Source organism: Fusarium keratoplasticum, chromosome 8 (genome assembly GCF_025433545.1).
Source record: "Fusarium keratoplasticum isolate Fu6.1 chromosome 8, whole genome shotgun sequence".
In the NCBI taxonomy this organism is placed as follows: domain Eukaryota; kingdom Fungi; phylum Ascomycota; class Sordariomycetes; order Hypocreales; family Nectriaceae; genus Fusarium; species Fusarium keratoplasticum.
Window position 1 is genome coordinate 426460 of NC_070536.1, and position 26962 is coordinate 453421.

General features: G+C 53.1%; 11 protein-coding genes across 11 annotated transcripts; 5 read left to right on the forward strand and 6 right to left on the reverse strand.

Moving 5' to 3' along the window:
• Positions 1-145: 145 nt before the first annotated feature.
• On the forward strand, positions 146-1520 carry NCS57_00995300 (uncharacterized protein; the record flags this gene model as incomplete). The annotated part of the gene is made up of 2 exons (XM_053059711.1): positions 146-656; positions 706-1520. 2 exons carry the CDS (start codon positions 146-148, stop codon positions 1518-1520), a joined length of 1326 nt encoding a protein of 441 aa, XP_052910105.1.
• Positions 1521-3057: 1537 nt separating this feature from the next.
• NCS57_00995400 (BZIP domain-containing protein) lies at positions 3058-4046 on the reverse strand (the record flags this gene model as incomplete). Its single annotated transcript, XM_053059712.1, has 2 exons — positions 3058-3131; positions 3185-4046. The coding sequence occupies 2 exons, from the start codon at positions 4044-4046 to the stop codon at positions 3058-3060; spliced, it is 936 nt and encodes a 311-aa protein (XP_052910106.1).
• Positions 4047-7227: 3181 nt separating this feature from the next.
• Positions 7228-7760, forward strand: NCS57_00995500 (uncharacterized protein; the record flags this gene model as incomplete). The annotated part of the gene is made up of 3 exons (XM_053059713.1): positions 7228-7380; positions 7455-7557; positions 7693-7760. 3 exons carry the CDS (start codon positions 7228-7230, stop codon positions 7758-7760), a joined length of 324 nt encoding a protein of 107 aa, XP_052910107.1.
• A 1483-nt stretch (positions 7761-9243) lies between these two features.
• On the reverse strand, positions 9244-10422 carry NCS57_00995600 (uncharacterized protein; the record flags this gene model as incomplete). The annotated part of the gene is made up of 1 exon (XM_053059714.1): positions 9244-10422. One exon carries the CDS (start codon positions 10420-10422, stop codon positions 9244-9246), a length of 1179 nt encoding a protein of 392 aa, XP_052910108.1.
• A 264-nt stretch (positions 10423-10686) lies between these two features.
• On the reverse strand, positions 10687-13223 carry NCS57_00995700 (Rho-GAP domain-containing protein; the record flags this gene model as incomplete). Its single annotated transcript, XM_053059715.1, has 3 exons — positions 10687-12831; positions 12879-12926; positions 12975-13223. 3 exons carry the CDS (start codon positions 13221-13223, stop codon positions 10687-10689), a joined length of 2442 nt encoding a protein of 813 aa, XP_052910109.1.
• Positions 13224-14276: 1053 nt separating this feature from the next.
• NCS57_00995800 (uncharacterized protein) lies at positions 14277-16084 on the reverse strand (the record flags this gene model as incomplete). The annotated part of the gene is made up of 4 exons (XM_053059716.1): positions 14277-14941; positions 15009-15158; positions 15212-15335; positions 15518-16084. The coding sequence occupies 4 exons, from the start codon at positions 16082-16084 to the stop codon at positions 14277-14279; spliced, it is 1506 nt and encodes a 501-aa protein (XP_052910110.1).
• Positions 16085-18865: 2781 nt separating this feature from the next.
• Positions 18866-20850, forward strand: NCS57_00995900 (Vacuolar protein 8; the record flags this gene model as incomplete). The annotated part of the gene is made up of 7 exons (XM_053059717.1): positions 18866-18896; positions 18945-19030; positions 19080-19200; positions 19272-19385; positions 19434-19679; positions 19725-20474; positions 20519-20850. The coding sequence occupies 7 exons, from the start codon at positions 18866-18868 to the stop codon at positions 20848-20850; spliced, it is 1680 nt and encodes a 559-aa protein (XP_052910111.1).
• A 504-nt stretch (positions 20851-21354) lies between these two features.
• On the reverse strand, positions 21355-21906 carry NCS57_00996000 (Mitochondrial inner membrane protease subunit; the record flags this gene model as incomplete). The annotated part of the gene is made up of 2 exons (XM_053059718.1): positions 21355-21531; positions 21580-21906. The coding sequence occupies 2 exons, from the start codon at positions 21904-21906 to the stop codon at positions 21355-21357; spliced, it is 504 nt and encodes a 167-aa protein (XP_052910112.1).
• Positions 21907-22159: 253 nt separating this feature from the next.
• Positions 22160-23086, forward strand: NCS57_00996100 (IF3-C domain-containing protein; the record flags this gene model as incomplete). The annotated part of the gene is made up of 1 exon (XM_053059719.1): positions 22160-23086. Exon 1 carries the CDS (start codon positions 22280-22282, stop codon positions 23084-23086), a length of 807 nt encoding a protein of 268 aa, XP_052910113.1. The 5' UTR covers positions 22160-22279.
• A 240-nt stretch (positions 23087-23326) lies between these two features.
• NCS57_00996200 (uncharacterized protein) lies at positions 23327-23887 on the reverse strand (the record flags this gene model as incomplete). Its single annotated transcript, XM_053059720.1, has 2 exons — positions 23327-23817; positions 23872-23887. 2 exons carry the CDS (start codon positions 23885-23887, stop codon positions 23327-23329), a joined length of 507 nt encoding a protein of 168 aa, XP_052910114.1.
• A 543-nt stretch (positions 23888-24430) lies between these two features.
• Positions 24431-26643, forward strand: NCS57_00996300 (Amidase domain-containing protein; the record flags this gene model as incomplete). Its single annotated transcript, XM_053059721.1, has 9 exons — positions 24431-24493; positions 24551-24924; positions 24969-25387; positions 25432-25513; positions 25558-25843; positions 25887-26002; positions 26050-26217; positions 26268-26344; positions 26399-26643. The coding sequence occupies 9 exons, from the start codon at positions 24431-24433 to the stop codon at positions 26641-26643; spliced, it is 1830 nt and encodes a 609-aa protein (XP_052910115.1).
• Between the last annotated feature and the right edge of the window lie 319 nt (positions 26644-26962).

Sequence of the window (26962 nt, forward strand, 5' to 3'; positions counted from 1 at the left end):
AAGTGGTTCGGCATCTTCCGCCTCCGGTCCCCGACTTTTTTGTGGGGCTGAGCCATTGCAAACCATCCCCAAGCTTTTTCTCGATATTCGAGATATCCAACCGAGAATCGACGACTGCCAAATCCTCCCCCGCAACGACCTCAACATGTCGCGTTGCCAGGCCGTCGTAAGGCCGCTCGCCCGGCAGCTGCGGCCGCAATGCGTCGTCCGACCCTTCACCACCGCCATCCCCCGGCCCGCCGAAGTCGAGACGACGCAGACTCCCACCGAGACAAACCCGCTCGACCTGGATCCCAATACCGTGCTCCCCGAGTTCGAGGCGCAGGTCATCAAGGCCGGAAAGATGCCAATTGGCTCCCGTCGTCGCCGCGTCGCCATCCGCACCACCGGCGACCTCCCCTTTGAACACCTGCCCTACCAGGCTTTCCAGGAAGCACGCAAGATTCTGGCCGCAGACCGGGAGGAGAAGTTGGCGAAGATCACAAAGGAGGTGGAAAAGATTGCTTTCCTCGAGAAGAAGGATCCCAATGAAGTTCAGGGCGGACAGAAGATGAAGGACGTCAAGCTGGCTAGTCTGCGGAGACATGTCGACAAGCTCAAGATTCTCGCCGACGCCAACGATCCCATCGTCAAGAAGCGATTCGAGGACGGTCTTGGTATGCAATTGAGCCATTGAAATACTGTCACAGTAACTAACAACCCCAGGCGACATGAACAAGCCCATCTACCGCCACTATGCCGAAAAGAAGTGGCGCTCCTACGACCACCGCCTCATCACCCAGCGAATCAAGCAATTCAACATCGTCCCCGATGTCCTCCCCAAGCTCGAGCCAACCGCCGACGTCCAGCTCTACTTCCGCAAGCTCAAGATCCCCCCGGGACAGATCGTCGACAGCCTCGTCAGCGAGAACGCTCCCAGGCTGCGCGTGCAGGTCTTTGACAAGGGCGAGCGTCTGGTCACCGTCGTCGTCGTTGACTCGGATGTTCCCGACCCGGAGAGGGACACCTTCTCCAAGCGCTGCCACTACTTGGCTGCCAACATTCCTCTCAGCCCCGCAGACACTTCGCTGCCCCTGAGCAGGATAAAGGCCGAGGACCAGCTCGCCGTGCCCTGGCTGCCCGCCTTCTCCCAGAAGGGTGCCCCCTACCACCGTCTGGGCATCTACCTCCTCGAGCAGAAGCCCGGCGAGCGTGTCGACGTAGCCAAGCTCAAGCAGCTCTACTCGAAGCGCGACGGCTTCTCCCTCAAGTCCCTCCGCGACAAGTTCAGCCTCACCCCCTTCGGCTTCAACCTCTTCCGATCCGTATGGGACGAGAACACTGCATCCGTCATGAAGCGCCACAACATCGAGGGCAGCGAGGTCGAGTTCCGACCAACGCGTGTGCACAGCATGAAGCCGCCCGTCAAGCCTCGCGGATGGGAGGCCAAGCGCCAGGGACCAAAGTACCGCCACCTCTGGAAGTACACCAAGAACATCAGGGGCATCTCCAACTCGAGAGGCTGGATCAAGAGGAGGTAGAGCGGAGGGGTCATGTGTATCATATCACTGTACATTTAGAAGGAGTCAATGTAGGACTACAAGACAAAAAAATATGCAACTCATGTGCTACGATGAATGGAATGGTGTCGACAAGCATTCTTGTTTTTCATTGACGTCTCCGTGATGTGTTGTATCCAGTTGGTGATTGTTGCTCAACAAAGGGATGTTTACCAATATCAAAGACCAAAGATATATCATATTTAGAGTTTAACCCCGATCATACCAACCAGTAATCGTCTCTCAATCTCATTCTCCTCCCAATCATACAGTTTCAACCGCTAATCATACCGTTTCACCTCTCGGAAGCTTCCCTTTTGTTAGAGCTCCCCCGTGGCAACCATATCGCCACAACCTCACCTATCTACCTGTCAAACAACCCGGACCGAAAAGGTCGATCAATATCCTATTTCATCTTAAAACTCCGGGTCCATTAAGGCCCAACGAGGGGTCCAAGTTTGTGGCAAAATAGGGGTTTGCCACCCACCATGGGTAAACTCAAAAGGTTGATAAATCCCATATCCCCGGGATCTAGGTCTAGATTCCCAACTTCATCCTCACGTGGACACCATCATCTTCTCATAGAACCGGCAGTTCTCATCGGCTTCAGTTGTCTGGTGGCAAGTTGTGCTTGTCTCCCGTGTTCAGTGCTGATGTCCATCACAGATTACAGTAGCCTCAGTGACAGGTCTGGACGATATCCAACGGTCTGAATCATGACAATACATGGTAAGGTTAGACCTTTCCAAAGTTGGAGCCCATTTCCTTTGTTGAATATTCGAGACTTTGTACAATCGCCACATACTACACATCTGCCCTTGCCTTTGAGTTTGATTCAAAGACAAGGGACTCTTCCCCAGTCTCCTTGTCTCTTCAGTGAAGCCCTTATCTCCCCCTTCAACTCAGTCATGTCAAGAAATAAGCTCCATATGAGGCCTGTTGGCCGCCCGTCGTGGCAGATAACACTCTCCACGAAAAACACGTCAAATCAAACTCAAACATTCGTGAAAGCATCAAGTCATAATCCATCACAAACACGCCTTACCCCCTTTCCTAACCTTCGTGCTCATCCTTTCATACCTGTACTTGACAATCATCTTCCAGCGAAGTCGCCAAGGGTAAAAAATGCCTCGCAGCAGAAACTCTATACAGAGTTTCATTCAGAAATCTGTCCGCTGCCCAACTCCGTTTTGAGATGATATCCTCTGTTCTGTCCCCCTCTTGCCCAGTATCCTCTATAGTATCATCGTTCGTGATCCGTTTAGAAGGACGTGTGTCCATCTTTTGCTTCTGCTCCCAATGATTTGCCCTGGTATCGGACGTTACTTGGGAAAATCAAAGAAACATAGACGCTCGACTCGTGATCGACATGTTGATCGAGTCTAGTGGGGCAGAGCCAAGTAACCAAGATAGTTATCTTGTTCCACCTCACCTCCCAGCTGCTTGATTGTTGAGCATCTTGAAGCAAGTGCACTGCCTTTCTCATATTACATCGTCGACTCGTTATCGTTCATGGCTCTTAATCCAACATATCGTCGGGCATGTGGTCATAGTTGATCTCCGATTCTGTCGATTTCGGTATATTTGTCATGACTAGAGCACAGCACAGTTAGCATTATCCTCCGAGTCTGGAAAGGTCGACTCACCACTTGAACTCCGACGATGGTGATTGTGGCAGCAGTTGATACCATTACAATGCCCCTGGCCCGTTTGGTACTCGACTGCCGTCCGTTGAACAAACTTTCTCGCCTCATTCTCTATCCACTGGTTGATGTTGGAGTCGTTGCAACCAGCATGCTGCATCAGTTGGTTCTTCATCTTGCTCACTTCCCCGAGGAGATCGTTGTATTCTGTCTGGAGGGTCGAGTGTTGATGCTCCAGTCCATGTCTCGTCTCCTCCAAGTTATTCACCCACTCCTTTTTCTTCTGTCGGCACTTGGACGCAGCTATCCTGTTGCGCTTCAAAAACTTGCTCCTTTTTGACGACTGGTCGCCATCCATACCTTCCTCTTCTTCATCTTCTTCGACAACTGGTTCTTTTGCAGCTCTTGGTCGGCGTGGCGGAGATGCGGCTGATGCTCGTCGACGGTGCGAGTTGGTGCTCCTTGTGCTCTTCCGAGCCTTGGTATTCGTCTCGCTCGCAATCGAGTTGATAGATGGTATGGAAGACTTGCTCGAGGTACGTGATGTCTCGAAAACCGGTTCGCTTGATGTGGTTCCAGGCGATGACTGCGCCTCGGTCGGGGGTCTCGGACTATCCGTGGAGGTTGTCGGTATCACGGTCGACAGCCCAGGTGGAAAGAAGCCAACGGGGTTGTTCAGGGCTGGATTCCACATGGCAGGATTCATCATGAACTGAGTATCCATGGGCCTGGAGGGGTTTGGGATCGGGTCCTCGGTCGTGCACGCGTTGAGCATGGGGTCGATGTTCGCGTCGTCCGTGGCAGCCAACATGTAGTTGTTGCCAAACTGGTTGGACTCGTCTGCAAAGTTGCTGCTGTTGCTCATGATGACTGTCCTGGCACCCGTCTGAAAGGCCCGTTCAACGTACTGTTCCTGGCGTGGTAGCCCACGCCCCAAGGGCCGAGGTTTGACTTTCTACGTTCAGAGCGCGCGATACTATCGCGGCAGATCTCTTAAATGATGTCAAGCTGGTGTTGCCTCAGGCACAGATACAGTTCTCGATCGAGCTTCGCGGTACCGGTTTGGGTCGAGGACACAAGAGGCGAATAGGGAGGGGTGTGTGTTGGGTTTCGATAATGGCTGAGCGACCAGCTGAGAAGGGTAGAATCCAGGAACGGGTAGCAAAGTTGGCAACCTAAAAGGGGCGATATTGTCGATTTATTGCCCGATATATTGGCTGAGTTTGGGTCCAGAGCCCGTTGTTGAAAGACCAAGAGAAAAGGATGAAGAGGGAGGGTTGTGTCGCAACTTGAGAGGGTGGAGGAAGGCCACAGAAGCCAACCAGGCTGAACCAGGGCCAACGCCAGCGGAGAAACCGATCCGGAGACACCTCCGATGACCAACGAAATATTCGATTCCCAAGGCACAGGTACCTTGAATAGGACGGTCAAGTCTGTATTTCAGTTGGAGGCGAATTTGCCTCGTTTCGTGCTTGTTGATGCTGTTCGATTATTCGTCCGGAGAGGCCGTAGACGTCCGCCACACAGCCAATCGTCAACAACTGAAGCTCTATTGGAGAGATAGACTTGAAGATATGGTTAACTGAAGCCACACGGCTAAGACACGAACTCCGAAAGAGTATATGTTCTCGATTGATGTTGCTGGGTAGAGGCGAGTATGATGGGACTGATGTAACAAGTCGACGGTTATATCATGTTCACGCAAGCCGCGGCCATTAGTAACGGGTGCTTGCGTCACTTGGTCTCTAGTCTTGGAGATCGGTGGGCGGGCTGTAAGGATGTATCGATTGATTCTTTACAGTGGCAACCCGGGGTCGAGGGAGTAAAGGTAAGGGGGTGGCGGCCCGAGGACAGTCGAGTCAACCAGTGAGGTCTGCAAAGGAGATATGTCCGGGGCCTATCATTCGCAATTGATGGGGAGAGCTTCTGGAATGAGCCAGGGTGTGGTGGATGTACTCTATAAACGACAGTGGGAGTTGACTGTGGAACGTTGCAAGTGATTCTGAAGGCCGGATGCCCCGCTTTGTTGACTTCTTTGTCGGCGAATGACAAGCAGAGCGCAACAATTTACTGTACTGTCCAGTACTGTACGGCGAGGAACAAGCCGTACGTCAGGTAGGCTTGGCTGAAGATGTCAGCTTCGAGAGTGGTGGTACGCTAATGGAATGTCATCCCGTCTCTGTCCGCAGAGGAGAAGTGGAAACGAGGTGATGGTCTATCTGGATGATGGCGAGCCTGGTGCTCATGACGGAAAGGTGTCAACGCTAAAGCTTTCCCGGCGGAATAAAGAAGAGAACCACAGCTAAACGGTTAGCAACTCATCTCTGGCGGTATCTTCACCAAATGTTCCAGCCAGTAACTCAAGACGGACCTCCTCCGTGGAGGTGTCGGTTCCTGGAGGCTGACCAATGATTGGCCTGGAACAGAAGCCATGTACTCCGCAACCTTTGGACAGTGCGGGAGAGACTGGGCTCTCAAGACTCGCGCCCCATACGCGGCTCAGAGCTGAGGGTGTGGTTACATCCTCGGGATACGGCCCTTCAGCTGTGGCGTTCAACATCTTCGGCCCCGTCTCAAACGGCGCTTCGGGTCAAGATGTCCTCCTGTCTGGCGTCCCGGATGGTTATCCTCCACGATGAGGGGTACATATTCCCAGACAGGGAGGTCCTGGGTAACTTGAACAGTGTGTTTTCGACTTGAGCTGCAATTCTCCCATCCAGGCACAAGCTCAGGGTCCTTTTGCGGCGCAGTTTTATGTCCGATTTTAACTCTTGGACACGGTCGCCAAGAATTCTACAGTATGCACAATGATGTAGCTCTCAAGAAAAAGGTTGACAGCTGCGATAAATCTTTGCCATCTGAGAGGTGGGTTTCCGAAAAGAAATATGCTTGCCGTCATACCCATGAGCAATTCTCCTGGTCCTGTGTGCCTGTGTTACCACGGTGCGATAGTTTTCTCGCCGACTGAGAAATAATAGCGGTCGATCTTCAATTGGCAGGTTTTCAACAGACGCAACGAGTAACGATCGTCTGGGGCCGCCTTTTCTTCAGACTGACCACTGAACTGCGAGGGGGTCATCAGATGCTTCTCAGTCAGATGCAAAAAACCGTTTTCAGGGTCCATCCAACTCCCTCCTAGGGTGGTGGCACCCTTGAGTGAGCCGGGTTTGCTGTTAAAACGGTCCCTGTACCGTTTCTCATCTGTGGCTAATGGAACCAGGGGCAATCGCAGAGCCACCTGTTCATGGGCAATTTCGCACACACACGCCTCTCGTTACATCGTTGTAGAAGCTCCAGCTTTTCAACAAGAAAATTTCGAATTGTTTGTCGTGGAAAATGGTTGATTGCACTCAATCAGGCTCCGGAGGTTTTGGTCCGGAGTGTTTGCTCCGGGGACTCTCTGCACGCGGTGCGGGGTCCAGTTGAAGCGACGCCAGGAAGGCAATGCTGGAAAGACAATGGAAAAGTCTGCAAAGAAAACAGGGAAAACAGGGAAAACAGGTTATCAAGCGGCTGACATGGCTTGGCTAGCGGGATTATCGGGGAATTGGTTCGAGCCGGCCTTCGGGGGAGACGGTCGACGCTCCGAGGAGATGCCTGGGTCGGTAGTTTTGATGTGCTCGCTTTTCATGCCGCAACAGGCAAGTACCAGGTCATCCATGGCAGGTTCATAGTTGCAGGATTCGTGCAGATCTGGGCGTTGACATCGATTCCTAATGCTTGAAGATCCTGTGTTGAATGGAGCTGTCTGCCTTGGAGCATCAGGGTGCTCTTGGAGGTGCTGCACCACGTGCACAGTCACCTGACAAGATTTACTCTCAGGCATTCACGCCACGTGACCTCGCGACATCCTCAAACGCGCTCTGCCCCTCCCACGGTTATAGCCAGCAGCCTCACCACTTTCCTTGACGCCCGCGCACTTTCTCGCCCACAGCTTTCATCTTCTTCCCGGCCAAACGTGTAGAGCCGCTCTCTCGGGCTCTTCGTATGCTCTTGTTACTTTTCCCTTGATATCCATTCTTCGCAGACGAAAACCAAACGCAAACATGGCCGAGCAAATGTCCACCCCGCGCATCACTGCGCCATACCTCGACAACTTTGTCGGCCGAGTTATCATGCTCGTTGGCAAGGTCACGCAGCTCCGGGGTGACCAAGCGACTCTGGACTCGGATGGCACAGTCACTGTGTTGCTGAACAGGGTACGCTGAGCAATCCGTTATCAGCCTCCCGGCAGCAATGCAACCTCGACATGGAAAGCTAACAAACACTCCAGGATGCGCATCTCGCCAATGGAAACTCTGTCCAGGTCATTGGAAAGGTCAACCCGGACCTGACGATCAAAGTTTTGACGTCCCGGGATCTGGGGAACGGTGTGGGTAAGTACCATCATCTGTCGTCACCATGACCGTTGCGCGCTTCTCAGCTGCGCTTAACGGATGTCTACCTCGACACCTTTCTTCATACCTCAGTGTAAGATTCTGTATGAAAGCTCTTGTCGCTAACTGGCATAGACTTTGGCCTTTACTCCTCCGTCGTCGAGGCTACACATCGACACTCTTCCATCTTTGTTGGAAATTGACTGGGGCAACCAGATCATGGCCCTTCCCAGTCACAGGCTTACACCCCCCGTGTGGCCATGGTCTGGGCCTCCCCTGAAGAGTCTAGGACTCTCTCTCCCCCCTCCCACCAACTACAAGCTTCTTACGATGAACGAAACGCAAATTCAAACACCATCTCCCCTGGCTCCCCTTCAACCTCCACTATCAGATCTTCTAGACCTGCCCGCGAGGCGTATGCCGCTGCTCAGAGATTGCAGCGGACGACGCATGGATACAGCAGACCATCCACATCAATGTCCTTTACAACTTCGAGCTCCGACATTATTCTTGGCCGCAGCTTTGAATCTCGATCTCCCAGTCCCTCTCCATCATGCGTATCTCGAACTCCAACTCCCACGCCGCCACAGCCCCTCTTACCGTCCCTCCCCTCCCCTCCAGAAGATGACGGCTATCCATCATATTCGACAGACAAATCGCAGACATCTACCTTTACTACGCAGTCGAATCAGAGCCAACAAACCTCACAACAAAGTTATCAACAAAACTCCCAGCAAAGCTCTCAATCCATACCCTCCGCTCAGCCCTACACCCCCGTGGCTTCTCTCTCCCCTCAGTCAATGTCATCTCCAAGCCTCCTCCCCTCTCCGCCCATGACACAGCCACGAGACGACCCCTTCCGGACCTCTTACCCGACGCCAGTCCCCGCAATTTCCCTCCTCTCCCCGCGACGCCACCCCCGTCCGGCTGCCCACCGGCTCCCCGCCGGCCCCTCGACGACAACTCCGAATCTCGACGACCCAGACTCTGCGCTGCTCGACTCAGTAGTCGAAGGAATAGGGCGAATTCATGTGACAATGGGTAGAGACGATGCAGGGAGGTGGCGAATTAAGAGACCGCCTGACATGAGATCATAGCATGCTCCCCGTCTTGGTCCTATTTGCCACTTGGTATACTGGGGGTCCGGAAGATTTTATCAGTAGACACGACACAGTATGCACTGTCCTCTCACGTCCCTCGAATTTGACAGGACCCCGCGTCGAGGCAAAAACGATGCTAGGAGGGATCGACACTCGAAAGCCAATCATTGCCGGCCATGCGCACTCGAGAATTAAGGGTCCAGTTTGGAATCAACAAATGGGTTATCAAAGTCGATTTTTTGGCATGGCATTTGGGACCGGCAAATGCAGAAAGTGGATCGAGATTTCAAATACCCCAAAGGGACCTGTCACAAAGACGTCTCTTCATGTACATACTACACAGTGAGGATTGGCTTCTACGATTCCAGAGCAGATGACAACCATTGCAGATCCTGCATTGATGATGAATGAAAAAGATTATCAATTTGCCCGATGACGATACTTGGTCCCAAGCCTTGATATCCATACGCCTCGCCACCTCCTGACCTTGATGCTCAACTAATGTGAATAATCAAAATGTGCCTGCTATAGCCGTCGCCACCAGGGGCTCATGACCAACTCAATGGATCTAGACTCTTCCTGCGCCTCAAACTCCCTCCAATAAGACATCTCCCTCGATTGGCCGCCTCCCATCGTGTGTCAAACGTTGCCCCTGTTCCTCCTCGAGATGCAATAGTTCCTGTGCCGCCATCCAAATTTCAACGGCACTCTGGTTGATATCCTTTGCCGCCTTGTTAGAAGCGTTCTGGACCCGTCTAGCTCCAGACAATGGAGGACTGTCCGGAGCACCATCCGTCTTTCCCGGACCATGCAGACACTTGCGAATTCGGGCCGTGACAACGCCAACATCCTCTGTTCTCCTAGAACCGTCGCTCTCGTACCCCATAGTTCTTTTTCCCAATGTCTGCCCCTCTCTCGATTCATCCTCGTGACCCGTGTCGAACGCGTCGTCACTCAAGTCGTGTGGCTCTGTTACAGTGACTGCCTCTTGAATACCCCTGAGTCGAGCTGTGAATCGTTCAAACACCTTGATCCTTCGTTCTGCAGCTTCTGCCCTCTCCTTCCACATCTGTGCCTCCCTTTTTGCCTCTCTCAGTTGTTGACTTAGTGTTCCCACGTCAGCATCTTCTTGAACCTCGAGTTGTCTCCTTAGGTGAAGTGTCTCTTCTGTCTTCTGGTGCAACTGGCGTTGAAGGGTTCGGATCTGTGCAAGAAGAGTTGTTGCACTTCCGGGTCGTAAGATGAGGGTTGAACTGTCATGGGTGCTCCTGGAGGTGGATTGGCCATCTTGGAGGTTGGAAGACGATGACGAAGGCCGAACAAGGTGAAGATGGTGGGCAATAGGGGGTTGCTCGGGGTGTGGGATCATGGTCCCCAAACTTGGTGGGTTCTGCAAGGAGACCTCAGGCGCGTTGTCTCCTGGCACAGGCTTCCTGGGTGGAATTGTGTGACGGTTTGCCAACATTGCAGGATGTTCAGACTGTTGAAGTTGAACTGCTCTGAGGGCCGCCCTTTCACCAATGGAGGCTCTTAACTCGTAGTCGCGAATGTTGGGGCTTTCTGATGGGTGTTGAGAGTGGGTTGGTGTCGAGTTATTGGGCAGACTGTGCCGTCCCAATGTCGAACCGGAGCTTGAATGGCGAATGGTCTTGGCGGGAGACGATTGCGAAAAGCGAGGTATGAAGCTGTGTGTCATGCTTTCGGACTTTGTTCTCGGTGGTGATGAATCAGTAGAGCATGTGCCACTTTCAAACCTAGCAGCCATGGCTTTGACGCTTCGTGGTTTGTTTGCCGCTTCAGATGCACACCGTCGCAGGGACGCCAGGGGTTGTCTCTTAGGAATAAGAGAAACCCATGAGGGAGAGTCTGGCAGAGGTACTTCCTCTGGTGGTTTACCAAAAGAGTCCGTCTCTTGGTGTTGTGCATCTCGAATACCCTCATCCAACTCGCCAGGGTGCTGGGCCTGAGTAGAGATGCTTGATTCGTGAATCTTGGGCAACCCTCCGCCCGGTGTTCCTGGAAAGGCACTCTAGGCCGCTCTAAGAACCTCGGGAGAAGACACCCCATGACACGAAACATTCTCTTCGGTTAGAGTGAGAGGTGTTTGCATTGGCGAGTAAAACTCCCTCGGCGTTGGTACAAGGGAAGCATGGTCCGCAGGTGCTTTGCTGTCTCGTTGTGTAACCACATTGGAGGCAAAGTAAGTGTTCTCACCGTTCTGAATGGGCTCTCCCATCTTTATGTCCGGAAGTCCTTGCCTCTCAGTGTGGCGACTGGCAACAGAGTTTCTTTGCTGCTCTGCTGCATCCAACGCCTCCAACTGCTTCATCTCCTCGGCATGAGCTTTAATCGCTGCCTCCAGGGCCTCTTGTTCTGAAGAGAACTCGAGATGAATAGATTGAGAGTCGCGAAAGTCTGTCCCTGTTGATGATTCGGTAGTTGTCTCTGGCCACTCGACAGCAATTGCTTGATGATCAGATTTCTTTCGATGTTTATCTTTTGCTGGGTTCTTCTTCCTTCGTATAGCATTCTTTCGCTCAATGGGAACATCCTTGGATGCTTTGGGGGGCTTGAACTTGGAGGTATTCGTGGTATCCGGTCTTTGCTTCGATTGCAGGCGAGAAGGCAAGCTAGACCTTCTCGAGAAGCCCAACAGTGTCGGCTCCTCCATCTTGCCACTCAGAATATCTGCTAGGGTCTCCCCAGTCTCTCTAGATCTAGTAGAGCCGGCTCTCTGCACAAGAGGTGGCATGGATTCTGGTCTCGACGAGGTGTTGACATGCCCAGGTCGACGGCAGGGCGTGCCATCCTTCTCTTTACCAGGGACAAGGTGTCTGGTCAGGCTCTTTGCATCTCGAGAACTACCATCATCTGGGCTGGTCTCTTCGACAGTCGGACTGAGAATACCGACGCTAGATCGCGTAACAAGTCTCGTCGATCTTGGACTGCTGTGGCTCCTCGACCGTTGTCTTGATACTCCGGGAGTCGGCGTTGCCAAACTTGGACTTCCCTCTCTAGGTATCTCTTCGTGTCCGCTGCTCCAGGTCTGATCCCAGCCTTGAGGTTTGGTGAGGACGAAGTTGGACTGAGATGATGGCAAAGGCTCGTGTTGCCGGCCAGGGTTGGGCAACTCTTCTTGTCGATGAACGTCCAAAGACTTCATCTGCCGCACCACATCCCGCCAGTTGGAGATGAGCATCTCTGCAATAGTATTTGCAATGTGGATCTTGTCTACCGTGGGAGGGCGTGTGTCCTTAGTCTCGGATGTCCTTCCTCTGCGACGGTCCTTGTGTAGTTTGGGGGATCTCAGGGGAAGCACCAATAGTCCTGATTTCGGGGTGGCTAGTTTCATGGTGTAGTGTTCCAGCATGTCTCCCAATAGCAGTGGCCCAAAGACGATGCCAAGCGCATTGTATCCCATCAAGTCTGTAGTCGGCAGTGGGCGTCCTGATTCATCCTCCCTTGGCGTAGTCTCGGCGTGTCGTCCAATCAAGCTGAGCAACCCAAATACAGCGCAGATGAGCTCTCTTCGAAACTGCGACTCAACTGTTGCGACGGCCAGGGCAATGAGCCGTGCCCGTACCCTGGACTGTTTCGTGCGAGTGAGCTCGGGATCTCCTTGGAGCTGGGAATTGACGGCAACAAAAGCATCAAAGAGAGACAGCGATCCCAGGATACCGCCAGGTATTACTGAGAGAAGACGTTTGAAGGTTGAAGCGACATCGTTGACAGAAGCATGAACATGTGTTGGCAGTGTAGGACATCGGACAGTGCCGGTGATGCCAACATTGCCATGTTCTATGCAACAGTAATAGTCGTATAAGGTGTTGACAACCCGGATGGATCCCGGAATTCGAAAGATGCCTCGAGTCGGAGCATTTTGAGAGAGGTAATGCGCAGTAGCACGGATGCTGGTCGGTAGGATGAGAGCAGATGGGGCGTATTCGGCCGGGAGATAGAGCGTACTCTTGCCACAGATTCGCACCATTGTCTGGAGATCAAGCCTCTTGGGGGATTCGTTGCGGTGTAGCAGACTGTGGGCAAAGTCCGAGACGCTTCGCTTGTGACGGGGAAGTTGATGGGCCGGTGACTTCATCGACGTAGGCTGATTAGAGACGGACCGTAGGATGCGCCGGAGCCATGATGGTTTGCGAGGGCTTGTAGGCTGATTTGTCTGAGTGGTTATCAGTCTTGAGTAGCAAACAGGGGATCAAGACTTACAGAATTCCGAAAGTCAAAGTCCTCAATGACCAAGATCCTTACTCCGTGCTATGGTCGTCAGGTATGTTGATAGCCCCATATAGAGAAGCTCCTCACCTTGGTCGCGAGGCGATTGTACTCTTGGACAAACGATGCGCGATCTTCCCATTCATCTGTATCACTCATGATACCATGATCGCCACTACTCGTCGTCCAAGTCCTGCTGGTATGCAATGTCGGTCCTCGATCCGCCCGGGATATAGGACCTTGAAGAGACCGGACACTCCTTGACGGCATCAATAGACTCCGGGGAGCATCTGGAGGAGAGTCACGGCCCAGAGAAACTGAGGGAGAAGGCTGATCCATGGATGGCCAAGATAAGGGATCCAACACAAGTAATATGCGGCTAAAGCTGAAGATTGGGCGTAGCTGTATTAAGATATCGCGTCTCGATGCGCGCAGAGAAACAGGGACAGATCAGTTGGTGTTGAGGGACGAAAGAGGCAGGCTCATGTGTCACAGCGGCGATGCGGAGCTCGAAGTAATGGCAGCTTCATTGCGAATAGAATTGGGAAGGCGCCGACAATAGCGAAAGAACAATAGCAATAGCTTCAAAAATGGGTGCAGCTGCTGCCAGTGGCTTGACAGTCTATTGCCAGCAGTTGCCAGCAGTGAAGAGAGAAAAAAAAAATGGCAGACGACGTCAGCGATAAAAACCAAGAAATACCAGCAGACGACGATGGGGGATTGGAGGGAGCACAAGGCGAGAGACGAGCCACAGACGATGAGCGGCAGGCGAGGTACAAGACACTGACGTGCACGAACGGTTGCGAGTTGATGATGATTTGGGCTTCTCTTGATGTCTTCTGGAAGCTGATAAATCAGAACAGTCATGACGAGGTTAGGTTCGAGATATAAAAAGAAGAGGCGTAGGTCGTCCAAATGCAGCCACCCGAAGACAGATCTATCGACGGCCCGTTAGGTACCGTCCGTCACTCGCTCACTCAGCTCCAGCTCACGTCCACCACCTGACCAGTACTGTACCCCTCAGACGGCATCCCTCCATCCCTCCATCCATCATGAGGCCCCAACCAAGCCAAGGTTCCATTACTGCGGCACGCTTGAGCTCACATGAACCGAACATAACCTCTCGGCCTCTCATGGCACGTGCATCGCATCAGGCCGTATCGTGGTTGCCTGCAAGTCTATAGGTAAGGTAGATAAGTAGTCAAAGAAATCCATATCCACCATGCAGCACCATCCATCCATGGTATTCATTCCATCCACATGGTTCCCCTTGCGCCGTTATATGCTTCCCCATCCCGACTTCAGTGTCGCACATGGTCGTGGATAACATGCAGTCGTTGGCTTCATCGTCGTCTTCAGCATAGACATGTCATTCTCATGCAGGTCGTCAAATCAGAGCCAGTTGGTCGTGTCCTCCACCCCGTGCAGCAGCACATACTTGAGAATGTCCGACAGAGAGATGATGCCCTTGAGCTTGTTGTCGTCGTCCACCACGATCAGACGGTGCACTCTACTCTTGCGGATCGTGTCAAAGATCGAGTCTAGCCGGTCCTGCTCGCTGCACGTGTAGATGCCAGGGCTATCATCCGACCTCTTGCATAGCGCCTCGCCCACTGAGCCGTCCAGGTCGTCATAGTTGCCGCTCTTGACACAGGGGATCACATCAACCGCCTCAAATACGTTGAGCACCCGGTTTTCCGCATCAACGATGGGGATGCAGCTGATGTTGCGGTCAACCATGAGGTGGACAACTTGGAGCACAGAGCTGCTCATGCGGGCAGTGACAATGCCTCCTCCATAGGTGCCCAGACCGATATCGCGAACCGTCTTCTTCAGCAAGACCGTGTTGTGCTCGTTGTTGACGGCAATGAACTTGAGGATGCGGTACTGCGTAATGACCGAGATAACCATCTCCTTACCCGTCTCGCTGTCGACGTCTATGAGGGGAATACGCCGGGCGCGCGTCTTGAGCATGCGACGGCATGCTTCGAACAATGGCTTCGAGGGGTGGACCGATACGGTCTCGATAGGGATTGCGCCGATGGCCTTTTCAATATCTACACTCATTTTAGCGACGCTGTACATATCTGGGCCCGCGATGTGGACGGGCGAGTTCGGACCGACCTCGCAGACTGCTCAAGCGGAACTGATCGAGCTTGCTAATCTCGTCGGGAAACTGGCAGTAGTATTGAATCAGATTGATAAAGTCGGTGCTCGTAAGGATACCGGCGAAGCGGGAGATCTTGGAGTCCCATAGGGGAGCAGATACGATAGCTGTTGTCGACCTGTTCAGCATGGACACGCACGTTGGTTATCGGGCGACGCACAGTTCTGGGTCAGAATGCCGATGCTCTTCTTGATGAGTAGGTCCGTATCGAGGACGATGAGGCGGAACGACAGAGGCAAGACATCGTAGCTAGTGCGGACCTTGAGGAAATCACGAATGGCATTCTATCAAAACATCAGTCTCCTAGCCTGAGAGGACGGAGAAGGCTCCGGCGACAGCCCCGCGGTGGGTGATGCCACCCGGCGAGCGCAACGGAACGGGCAGACGGAAAAAGACTTGGCTCAGGTACACGACACGAGACAGCCTCCCTTGTTTGGGCAAGGGCACGAGGAATACGGGCACATACCAGACCCTGCAACTGGTCTCTGTCCAGCGGACTCGGGGGCTTGGGCTCGGTGGGCGCCATTGCGCTCCGGTTGGAAGTCCTTGGTCGGAGGTAGGATGACGGAGCGACAAACTGAGGGACGAGGCCATGGCCAACGGCGGTGGTGGAGGTGGAGGTTTCTGTGGAGGGGCCAGTCCGCGTCCGCCCGGGAGCTGTTGGAGTCACAGCGACGGGGGGTTCTGTAGGCGCTGCGCGTGCGCCTGTGCCTGTTGTGTCTGTCGCTGCAGCACCATCATTGGGGTTGGCGCCGGCGCGGGGCACCTCATCGTCACCCTCTCCGTCGCCGTCGGCTTCGGCCTCATCGGCCGCGGATTCGATGATTTGAGGCTCGGGCGGAGGCTGCTGAGGCTGAGTCTCGATCTGGTCCTTGATCCACGACTGCACATGGGCCTTGGCCGGGTCGTCTTCAACCGCGTCGATTCGGACCTGCACTTGGTCTCGCGTCTGGGCTTGGTTCAATTTGTCGCCGCCCACGCCCTCGAGGGAATCATGCCCGCGCGCGGGTTCGGTTTCTGGATTTCCCTCCATTCCAAGCAGAGCCCCTGTTTCCTGGTGTTGCACAACGTCGCCGCAGTAAACCGTCGGCGTCGCGCACCTTTGTCTCTGTGGTGGTCAATTCGGAGGCGATGGCAAGGGGGAGATTGCTGGGTTCTGGTCAAGGGCCAAAGACGTGCGCTAAGTTGCGACGCATCACCGTCTCAAGTGAGGTTGAGGAGGCAGAGGTACTAGAGTGAGGTGATGTAGCCAAGTTTGTGTCACCACGGCTGGAGGATGAGATGGGAAGAGGGGTCGTAAGTGCAAGCTACCTACAAAACTTCCATATTATTAAGAAGTTGGGTTAGAAAGTCTGTCTAACAGGAACTGGGAACATGGAGGGAATAAGTACGAGGGCAAAGCCCAACCCAAACGTAACGGCTGGCCTCTGACGTCTCCGGGCTCCAATGGATGGATGGATGGATCTCTGCTGCCTCTGCCATACACCTCCAGCTCTTATTAGCAATCGCCCCGGACTCGGGTCGGCCTCACTCATGATTTCTGATAAGAGAACCACCTCGACAGACAATTCGTCCAGCATGCTTTCTACGGCTAAGCAGACCCTGGCATCCACATGCTAACTGCGGATACTGTACGGACGAGGGCGTCATGGAGGGATCGACGATGAGCTCTTGCGTCTTGGCATGCCCTTGGTGCTTTAAACGTCCTTTTGCCGCTCATTTCTCCGTCCAGGGATTGGTCGACGCCGATTCCGGCTCGCACGACTTGGTCTGTTTGAAGGCGTCTGCAGACGGTTCTTCTCAACCGTCGGTACCATTATCGTCCGTCATGGCTCGAGTGAGTTTATTTTATCATTTATTACCATGACACCAAAATCCCGCAACGTCTGTTGCATTCGACTCGGGGAGTCGGTCTAGGAGCTCTACCAAGGAGGGATCGCCAAGTTTGACGCCTCATGTCTGACATTGCAGCCATTTTGAAGTCGTGTTTTGTTGGTTGCTCTCCGAATTCTTCCCCCCGGCGAATTGGACAACAGGCAAAAGTCTCAAATGCCATTCCAAAGGTGGCATTGGGGCTGCCACGTTTTTACACTGGTTGTGTTGGGTTGTTGATGGGTGGCGGCTAGCTCAACATTGGTTTGACATTGTCTGGCATGAGCAATCATCGTGTGATGATACTCTAATCCATCTTCATATTCCATGGGAATCCGAGATAGGCGAGTCAGTCATGACAATCGACCGAGTCCAGCACCACAACCCACCATCACGAGCTGTCAACGTGTTGGTGCAGGGTAGATCGGCAGCTCCTGCAGCTGCGGTTCAGTTGAATGCGGTGCAGACCGTCGCAGGGGACTCATCACAACATCCAAAAGCAATATTGAGGGACCTCATATTACCCATGACAAATCGGGGAGATGGTTAGGTTCATAATATGTAGTCAATGTGCTGGGCCATTATTGTGTACTGTATCCATGTTCAGCTATCGCAAGCAAGAGCGCCATATTAAATTGGATGCCCTCCGTGCTTTGTTTGTTTGGGTTGTGACACTTCCCCAGCACTATTAGCCGCACTATTCTTGAGGCAGCATTACTCGAGCCAACTCAACCTCAAACCCCTCTGCCGCCAGTTGATGAGCATGTTGGTTGGCCTCCAAAGTATCCCAGGATTCCCATACGCAGGTGTGATAGAGGTCTTGGCAAGCCTTGCAAGCCCTTTGAAGTATCGACAGCGACGATCCGTCCAGGATACAAGTGTTGAACATGGACCGCTTGCTCTCGCATGCGAATATCCTCGCTTACTCCAAGAAACTTGAAAAATGAGGCGTTGGAATGACAGAGATTGGGTCAGAGGGGGGATTCCAGGATGGCCCCAGCTCTTTGGACGACCCACACAAGCACCGTCTGTCCGACAGGTACCTGCAACCCCATAGCAGCGACTGCGCTTCTTTAGGTACTTCCTCGACAGCAACCTGCGTCCCCTGCCCAAAGGTCCACTGCGGCGGACATCTCCAGGGCACTAGAGACGCAAAACAACAGCGCACGTCTACCGCCACAGCGTCCCTGCGGTGGACCCTCCATCTTGAATGACCCTCTAGTGAGGTCACTGCAACGACCTCGGAAATCCCTGCAGTTACTTGATGGGGCACGCGCCGGGACAGCTCAAGCTTGTACCCACCAAGTAGCGCTCTTCGGGTTCTCGTACCTGCCTGACCGTGCACTGGACTTTCAGGGTACCTTCCTGGGCCTTTACTTACCTCACCTGCCCAAACAGCTTGCTTCCACTCAGGCCTGGAGCTCTCTGGCAGGTCCTGCCCGGCCAGTCGCCTGTCCGTCCTGTCCGCAGTGCCTGCCCGCCTTGCTTCTTCCTGGCGCGCGTCTCTTGATTCTCCATTCTTTCCCTCGCCAACCAACTGCAAGGCCCGGATCAACTCCTCTCGAATTCATCTCTCACTTCTGCGTCCGCCATCCAAAATTTCCCTCCTCCATCCCCGGCTCGGCCTCCCTTGACTCTTGTCGTCGCGCCGTTAATTGGCCTTGACCGTCCCTCGCGCCTTCGACTCCTCCTCTCCGACTTGGGGCCTCTGCCTCCGGATCCTTCTTCAACCCGCCAACCGAGCCCCCCGATCGTCGTATTCGAATCCCGTCTGGGTCCGCGTTGCCGTGACGTTATTTCCGACAGTGGCATCTCACTTCGTCAACAACTGCATCATCAGCGATTCTCCATAGCTTCGATAGCTACCTGACGTCGTTGCCCTTGCCGACATCGAGACCTACCGAGTGACGATACTAGAGGTTTTGTGCCCTTTGTCGAGGCCATGGGTATCTGCAGCTCGTCTTGCTGCGGAGGTATGCTCCATCACGTCCCATGACGACGTCTGTCTGACAGCTGCCTAGGACGGTCCCGCGATGGCCTTTACGAACCCGTCCTTGCCGACAGTGAGCGGGAGGCTGTGGCCGACCTGCTTCAGTACCTCGAAAACGTACATACCCACCATTCATTCTATCGATGCCATACTGACTCGATGCCAGCGCGGCGAGACCGACTTCTTCTCCGGCGAACCCCTTCGTGCCTTGAGTACCTTGGTCTTTTCTGAAAACATCGACCTTCAACGTAGTGCCAGCTTGACATTCGCCGAGATCACCGAACGAGGTATGTGGATGGTCGTCGAGACTGATGCTCAGTGACGACTTGCCACGTGCAGTATACTGATGCCGTTCTAGATGTTCGTGAGGTCGACCGCGATACCCTCGAACCAATTCTCTTCCTCCTCCAGAGCCCCGATATCGAAGTCCAACGAGCAGCCAGTGCCGCCCTAGGGAACCTGGCCGTAGACAGTATGTTTCTAAGCTGACCGACCTTTCAGCAACTGACATGTGCTGTAGCCGAGAACAAGGTTCTCATTGTACAACGCGGTGGTTTGACTCCGTTGATTCGCCAGATGATGTCTCCCAATGTCGAGGTCCAGTGCAATGCTGTGGGATGTATCACGAATCTGGCTACCCACGAGGAGAACAAGGCCAAGATTGCCCGCTCCGGCGCTCTGGGTCCGTTGACGAGGTTGGCCAAGTCCCGGGATATGCGAGTTCAGCGGAACGCGACAGGCGCTCTCCTCAACATGACACATTCGGGTATGTTGTAATGCCTGAGTGAAGGGGTGTTGCTAACGAACGTAGACGAGAACCGACAACAGTTGGTCAACGCTGGAGCTATCCCAGTGCTGGTTCAGCTTCTCTCCTCGCCCGACGTTGATGTCCAGTACTACTGTACAACAGCTCTCAGCAACATTGCTGTTGACGCAAGCAACCGACGGAAGCTGGCGCAGACTGAGCCCAAGCTGGTTCAGTCATTGGTCAACCTTATGGACTCAACATCCCCCAAGGTCCAGTGTCAGGCCGCCCTTGCTCTTCGAAACCTTGCCTCGGACGAAAAATACCAGCTTGATATTGTCCGAGCCAACGGTCTGCACCCGCTCCTCCGTCTCCTACAATCCTCTTATCTGCCGCTCATTCTCTCCGCTGTCGCCTGTATACGAAATATCTCGATCCACCCTATGAACGAATCTCCTATTATCGAAACCAACTTCCTCAAGCCCCTCGTCGATCTTCTTGGATCAACCGACAACGAAGAGATTCAGTGTCACGCTATCTCGACTCTCCGAAACTTGGCTGCTAGCTCTGATCGCAACAAGGCACTCGTTTTGGATGCTGGTGCTGTGCAAAAGTGCAAACAGCTGGTTCTGGATGTCCCGGTTACTGTTCAGTCTGAGATGACGGCTGCTATTGCAGTCCTTGCCCTTAGTGATGACCTCAAGTCTCATCTGCTGAATCTGGGAGTGTGCGCTGTTCTGATTCCGCTGACGCACTCGCCGAGCATCGAGGTTCAAGGCAACAGCGCTGCTGCGCTAGGCAACCTCTCCTCTAAAGGTTAGTAACAACATGCCATTTTTGACGATGACTAACAATAGTAGTTGGTGATTACTCCATCTTTGTGCAGAACTGGACGGAGCCTCAGGGCGGAATTCATGGATACCTCTGCCGGTTCCTTCAGTCCGGTGACGCGACTTTCCAGCACATTGCTGTCTGGACTCTGCTCCAGCTGTTCGAATCTGAGGACAAGACTTTGATTGGGCTCATCGGTAAGGCCGAGGATATCATCGAGCACATTCGAAACATTGCAAACCGTCAGATCGAGCCCAGCGACGAATTCGAGGATGAGGACGAGGGCGAAGTCGTCAACCTGGCCCAGCGCTGCCTGGAGCTTCTGGGACAGAGCATGTCCAAGGCGCATATCGAAGGCTGATGTGTGGTCGTGGAGGTAGATGTTTCTTTTCTCATGTCAAAAGCGAAAGCGTTTACGGAAGGTTCAGCAAGGCACGGCGGGACGGAACGGTGTACGGCGTCTTGTACCTTCAAGAATGATGTTTGGTTCTCGGGGGCGGATCGTTTCTTTATAGGGTTGGCATGACCCATTTACCGGGCTTGTTTTATCAGTCTGTTTCTTTACCACGTCCAACCACGGTGTTTGACGGACACGATGTAGGGAAGGGTGGGAGGGTGATGGGACAGAAGCAGGAGGGACAGGGCTTTTATTCTCTTTGTACTTTTGACGACGCGTATGTGGCGGATATGGCTCCGCAGGATCAGTGATTGGGGAGGAAGACGACGTGGAAGCGAGGGATGGAGGGTGGAGAGCAGTTGTAATTAGACAGAGGGAGACAAGTTTCTATACCCAGATAAGAAGATGACTTGCATTATTATACATGGATTCTAGATGATAGGGAGATGATGAGAAGTAGTTTGAGGTTTAGTCTAAATCTGGAGGGGTCTCAAGACCGTTCTTTATCCATTTCCGCTCGTTCCATGGCAGGACCTTGGCGATGGTGGTGCCAGCGACGAGAGCTAGAGGCAAGGGGCCGAAATGCCTCGAGTCTCGAGAAGCAGGGAGATTATCTCCTGTGATCCAGCAGTGGCCTTCTGGGACCTGGAAAAGTTAGCAGTGAAGAGGCTTTATAGGAGAAGTTGAAAGTACCTGAATCATCAACTCTTCACCTGGATCTCCCGGTGTCCCTACTGAGACGTAGTCGCCCGGCATGCCCGTTACTCGTTTAACACCCCATTGGTTGGTAAAGACGGGAATCCGGTAGACAACAAGATCTCCGACAGAGACTCCACGACCATAGCGACGGGTATGATCGCATAGAATCCAATCGCCATCAACGGTGAAGGTTGGAAGCATAGAGGGACCTTGGGCTGGACTGATGGTGTAGCCGTAGGTGATGCCGAGGTGGACGAGACAGGCTGCCTTGACAAAGGATACCGTCGCACGCACCGGACGGCGCGCAAAGTGAAAGGCCATTGGGGAGGATGCCCCGACGGGGGCCCTTTATGTGATGAATTCGTGTATTAGCTATGAAGCCATTTACACGGGGTCGCGAGGGTATGCGACTCGGCCGGTTTGGTGTTGAGATTTGACATGTCTGTAAGAGCTCAGATTGAAGGGTCTCGTGAGCTTTGACGCAAATGATTGGCTGTTGTGTCTGGTGTGCCCCGCAGTGACGTTTCTGCCGAATCCAACCGCCCAGTGCATCTCCAATCCAAGACGAGGGCGAGCATCAGTCAGTCTTGGTACACTCCGTGATCGGTCTCTTGAACAAGGCCATTGCCAGAGATACACACTCTTTTTCGACTATACAATCACACTCCTTGCACGTCAAAGTGCTGCCGTAATCATGAGCAGCTTCTCGTGCCTTCAGAGCTCCCGCAGAGCTCTCTACCGGGTCTTTGTCTCCCCGCATGAAGCCCTCACCCGCCAGCTCCTCCCAGCAGCTGGAGCTACACTCTCGCCAATCCGTCAGAACCGCCTCTTCTCAGCTTCTCCTACTCAATTGAAAGCTGTGCGCGCCGCCTCCGAGCCCACAATCGTCGACCCCGATGAGCGAGGCTTCGACCGTCGGTACATGACCCAGCAGGACTTTGTCAAGTCTGGTCGCGACCGTCTCCCGCAGGACTTTGAGATCACGGACCCCAAGATCATGGTCTTTGACAATGGAAACTTTGACGGGCCCCTGCTCACGCGGCACGTCATGAGCCGCATCGACCCCTCCGAGTCGCTCCGCATGATTCAGCCCTACGTCCCCGCCGACAAAAAGGAGAACAAGCCCGTGCAGTACGCCGTGTGCAAGGTGGTCAACAAGAAGGAGGAGTACGAGCGTCTGCGCGAGAAGAAAGAGAGAGCACGCGTGTCTAAGCAGACTACCGCAAAGAGCAAGGAGCTCGAGCTCAGCTGGGGTATCGGAGAGCACGACCTGTCGACCAAGCTGCGACAGCTAGAGCAGTTTCTCAGCAAAGGGATGAAGGTCGAGATCATCCTCGGGTACAAGAAGAAGTCACAGAAGAGAGTCGACGAGGCGGCTGCAGCTGACGTGCTGACCAAACTGAAGAAGGGGATTGAGGAAGTTGGTGCGAGGGAGTACAAGGCTCAGAGCGGAGACGTGGGACGGACACTACGATTGTATGTTGAAGGCAAGGCCAAATAGGCTTCTTGGACTGTATGAATTGGGATGGGAGAGGAATTTGTGAGTGAAACTTGCAAGTTTGATTGTATCACTAGTATCTATATCTGGGTATCTCTTACCAGATGATGAGTCTATAAGCTTGAAAAATAGAAAGAAAAGAAAGTTCATGAGGTCGTTCCAGGACCATATTTGAGGAACCCATTTTGCACACCTAAACTCCAGAACCCATGTCCCAGCTGTCGTGATAGCATGTCGTTGTACTCATAGGATCTCGTCGTCGTCCACGGGGAGAGGTACTGCAGCCGGCGCAGCATCTGGTACCACAGGAGCTGTCAAGGTCTCCTCGTCAGCACCACCCATATCCTCATCCAACTCGACGGCCACGTTGCGCTTCTCGACCTCATCCCCTTCGACCTCCCCCTCAGTAGCAGCAACCTTGTTAATCTCCTCCCAAGCCTTACTCCTAAGCTGAATATTCCTCCCCCTTCCCTTGCTCTTCTCAACCTTGCTCTTTGTGCGCTCAATGACAGCTTCCGCCATCTCGAGACCCTTCTCGTGGCGTCGACGAGCCTTGGCCGACATGGCGGTCTTGCGCTTGGACTTTTTCGAAACGCCGGCAGAGTGCTGAGCAGCCAGGACGGAGGGGCGGTGAGGAGCGCTGCGAGGAGGAGGCTTGACGTCCTTTAGAGACTTGTCGGCGTCGATGCTCGGGGAAGTTGCGCGACGGGCGGCGCGGGAGTGAACGGAGGGTCCTGGTAACTAACTGTTAGTATGGGCCTTCGAGTTATCTATATAAGTCAACGTACCTCTCTTCTTGGCCATTTTGATCGTGTGTGGGAGTTTGAAAGGTTGTGATGTTGAATCAGTAACTAACTGTTCGGGTTTGGTGGGGGCGGAGGATTGGAAATTTTGATACCCCACAAAGATAAGAAATGCTGACCGAGACTGACCGAGCTCACCGAGGGTGGGAGTTGAGTTGATGCATTCAACGAAGAAAGGATTTAAAGAGAACTTCGAATCAAATCTCGGACTAAACTATGGTGTACTCTAATCCAATTTCAGCTATCAAATGCATTCTATATCATCGATATTTGACCCTTGGTAAGTAACCCAGGATAGATAGCCCGTCTTGATGGTTTCCTGGGCTACCCGCTCATGTCTCACAACTTGCCTCCATCAACAACACATCTCATCCCTGCTTATTTGCGCCACTTCTGCTATTGTTCTAGTACTCGTGTGCTTGTTTGATATTTAACAAGTGGATTGCTCCAATTCATAACGAAAATGCCCTTTCGAGATAGCTCCGAGTCCTACCCTTGACCGTTCATGACCAGTGTGCTGCCTAGGTAGCCAAAGGCGGCAACGATGTTGCCCTTCACCATATGTGTCGTCGCTGGGCTTCAGTATCTAATTCATCCTCAGAAACTGGTGAATAGCTGACACAATTCGCGCCTAATTCCGGAAAATCATGCTGATCTGTGCAAGGGATCCATCCAAGAAACCATCAACTCTGATGCCATCATTCCCATCACTCTGCTCACAACCGACGAGGTTTTTGGTGACCTTGAAGGAATATTGCAGCTGTTTGAATCTTATGACGACGTATTCAACTTAGAATTTGGCTCTATCCTCGTGGAAAAGCCCGGTGGCAGCGACAACGGTGTTGTCAATACGACTATTACTGGGCGACCGGTCTACCATCTGGATCAGATAACGGCACTCGAAGATATGGCAGAACTTCCATCTGGGCCATACTTTTTACACGGGCCCAACCTCCATCAGGCATGGCGGCTGTACGACGACGAGTTTGGGGCCTTTGCTTTTGGTGTGATACCCGACGACCTCTACCAGCCCGATGAGTATGTTGTACCTATAGAGTCTGTATTTTGCTGACGCGTTCCAGATTCCAACCTCTCACATCATCATCTCTCCAAGGTGACTTGCAGGCAGTACCCGTACCGTCGCGTCTCTACCATCCTCGGCCTTCTCCTCAGAAACCCCTCTCTGGTATTCGCATCTCCATCAGCGACACAATTTCTCTCAAAGGCACTCATACCACATTCTCTAGTCGTGCATGGAAGTCTCTCTACAAGAATCCTTTAGATGCTACGGCTGAGTACGCACGAAAGCTGCTGGATCTCGGCGCTGTTCTTGTTGGAAAGACCAAGACGTCGCAGTTTGGTACTGGGGTGGAGTGGGTTGACGAGCAGGCTCCATGGAGTGCACGAGGTGATGGATATGAGAGGCTGAAGGGTAGTTCTGTTGGAGCTGCGGCTGCGTCGATTGGTTATGAATGGCTGCAGCATAGTATTGGTGTTGACAGTGAGTTTGTTTATGCTTGAAAGAGCTGGGACTGACGGTGACAGATGGGATGATTGTACCCGACGGAGGCATCTATTCGATTGCCACATCCCACATCTCCACTGATAATATGTGGAAAACTTCTCAGTAAGTGCTCAATGTAAGCTGTTGGGCTTATCTGATAATCGCAGCTTGGACAGAACCAGGTTATTGAGCAGGAGTCTGGAGGATCTGCTTGACATCACGACCAAAACTCTTGACCAGCAGCCCCAGGAACCTAAGTCTCCAAAGAGAGTCCTCTATCCTGTTGATCTCATCTCAGTCTATGAGACACAACAAGAAGCTCTCGACGGTTTCGTGACGACCCTGGAGGAACTTCTGGGGGTCGAAGCTCAAAGCATCGATATTGGTGCAGCCTGGGCAGAAAACCCCCCGGATGAAGCCTCGGATGAGGACATGCAGGCATACATGAAACATGTGAGTATTCGCTCTAGAGGATATCAACATTCTAACATTTTAGGCACCTTTTTGGTTATGGTGTTATGAGTATTATCATGCTTTTGATGAGTTTCGACACGAATACCGGCAAAAGACCCAAAAAGAAGCATTCGCCGAGTCCACGCCGCAATTCTTCTGGTCCGTCCACCCCCTTTCAGCATCAAACGTAACTCACCATTACCCAGGGATAAATGCAAAACAACAACGGAGACGGAACACCGAGAAAACCTCAGACGGCTCGAGATATACCGGCAATGGTTCCACGAAAACATCATGACCCCCAACGCCGACGCTATCCTCGTCCTCCCGTGCGGCAAGTCGTCTCGGGTTGAGCATCGGGATGAAGCTGTGGCGTATGTGTTATTGCTTTTGTTTGCAGTGTCTTGGCTGACGGGGGATTTAGTCCACCAACCATCTCTGAGGGAGTCGGGCCTGAGATCCTGGCTTCCATCTTGGGGGTGCCGCATCTGGCAGTTCCTTGTAAGTTATAGTTTGGTCAATATTACTGGAATGGTACTGATGTAGATGTTGTAGTTACCCAAGTCCCCTACGAGTCCCGTATTAGTGGGAGAACCGAGTATCAGACAGTATGCGTCTCCGTCATTGGACCCCAAGGAAGCGACACGGACATTATCCAAGTTGTCAAGCAAGCATTGGAGAAAGCACATGTCCGAACAAGGGTAGAAACCGGCCGATTCGCCTTCCCAGCCGACACTCTCAGGAACGGCAGATATCCCAAGACCGTGCCTCAACCTCTGAGCCTATCGGATGAGCTCTAACATATATGCTCGCCCCCAACGTCACACCACCAGGCGGGGAGCGGTCAGCTGCAGCGGGCGTCAACAGGAAATTTCTTTCCCCCAGATGAAGGTCCCCTTGCCTCCCCCACACGAGATTATTGTACGACGGCATACAGTTCGTAAGTGTTTGGGGTCCCCGGACGATGGCAGCGGCCGGTTAAGAGAAGTCCGGGGCCGGGTCATGCGGGGGGAAGATGCTCCCCGCTTTTGTGTTGCTGGCACGATGGTGGATATTTGAGAGTTGTGCTTGTATTGAATCTTTGATGCTATTTCGAGGCCATCAGCTCTACTATTAAGC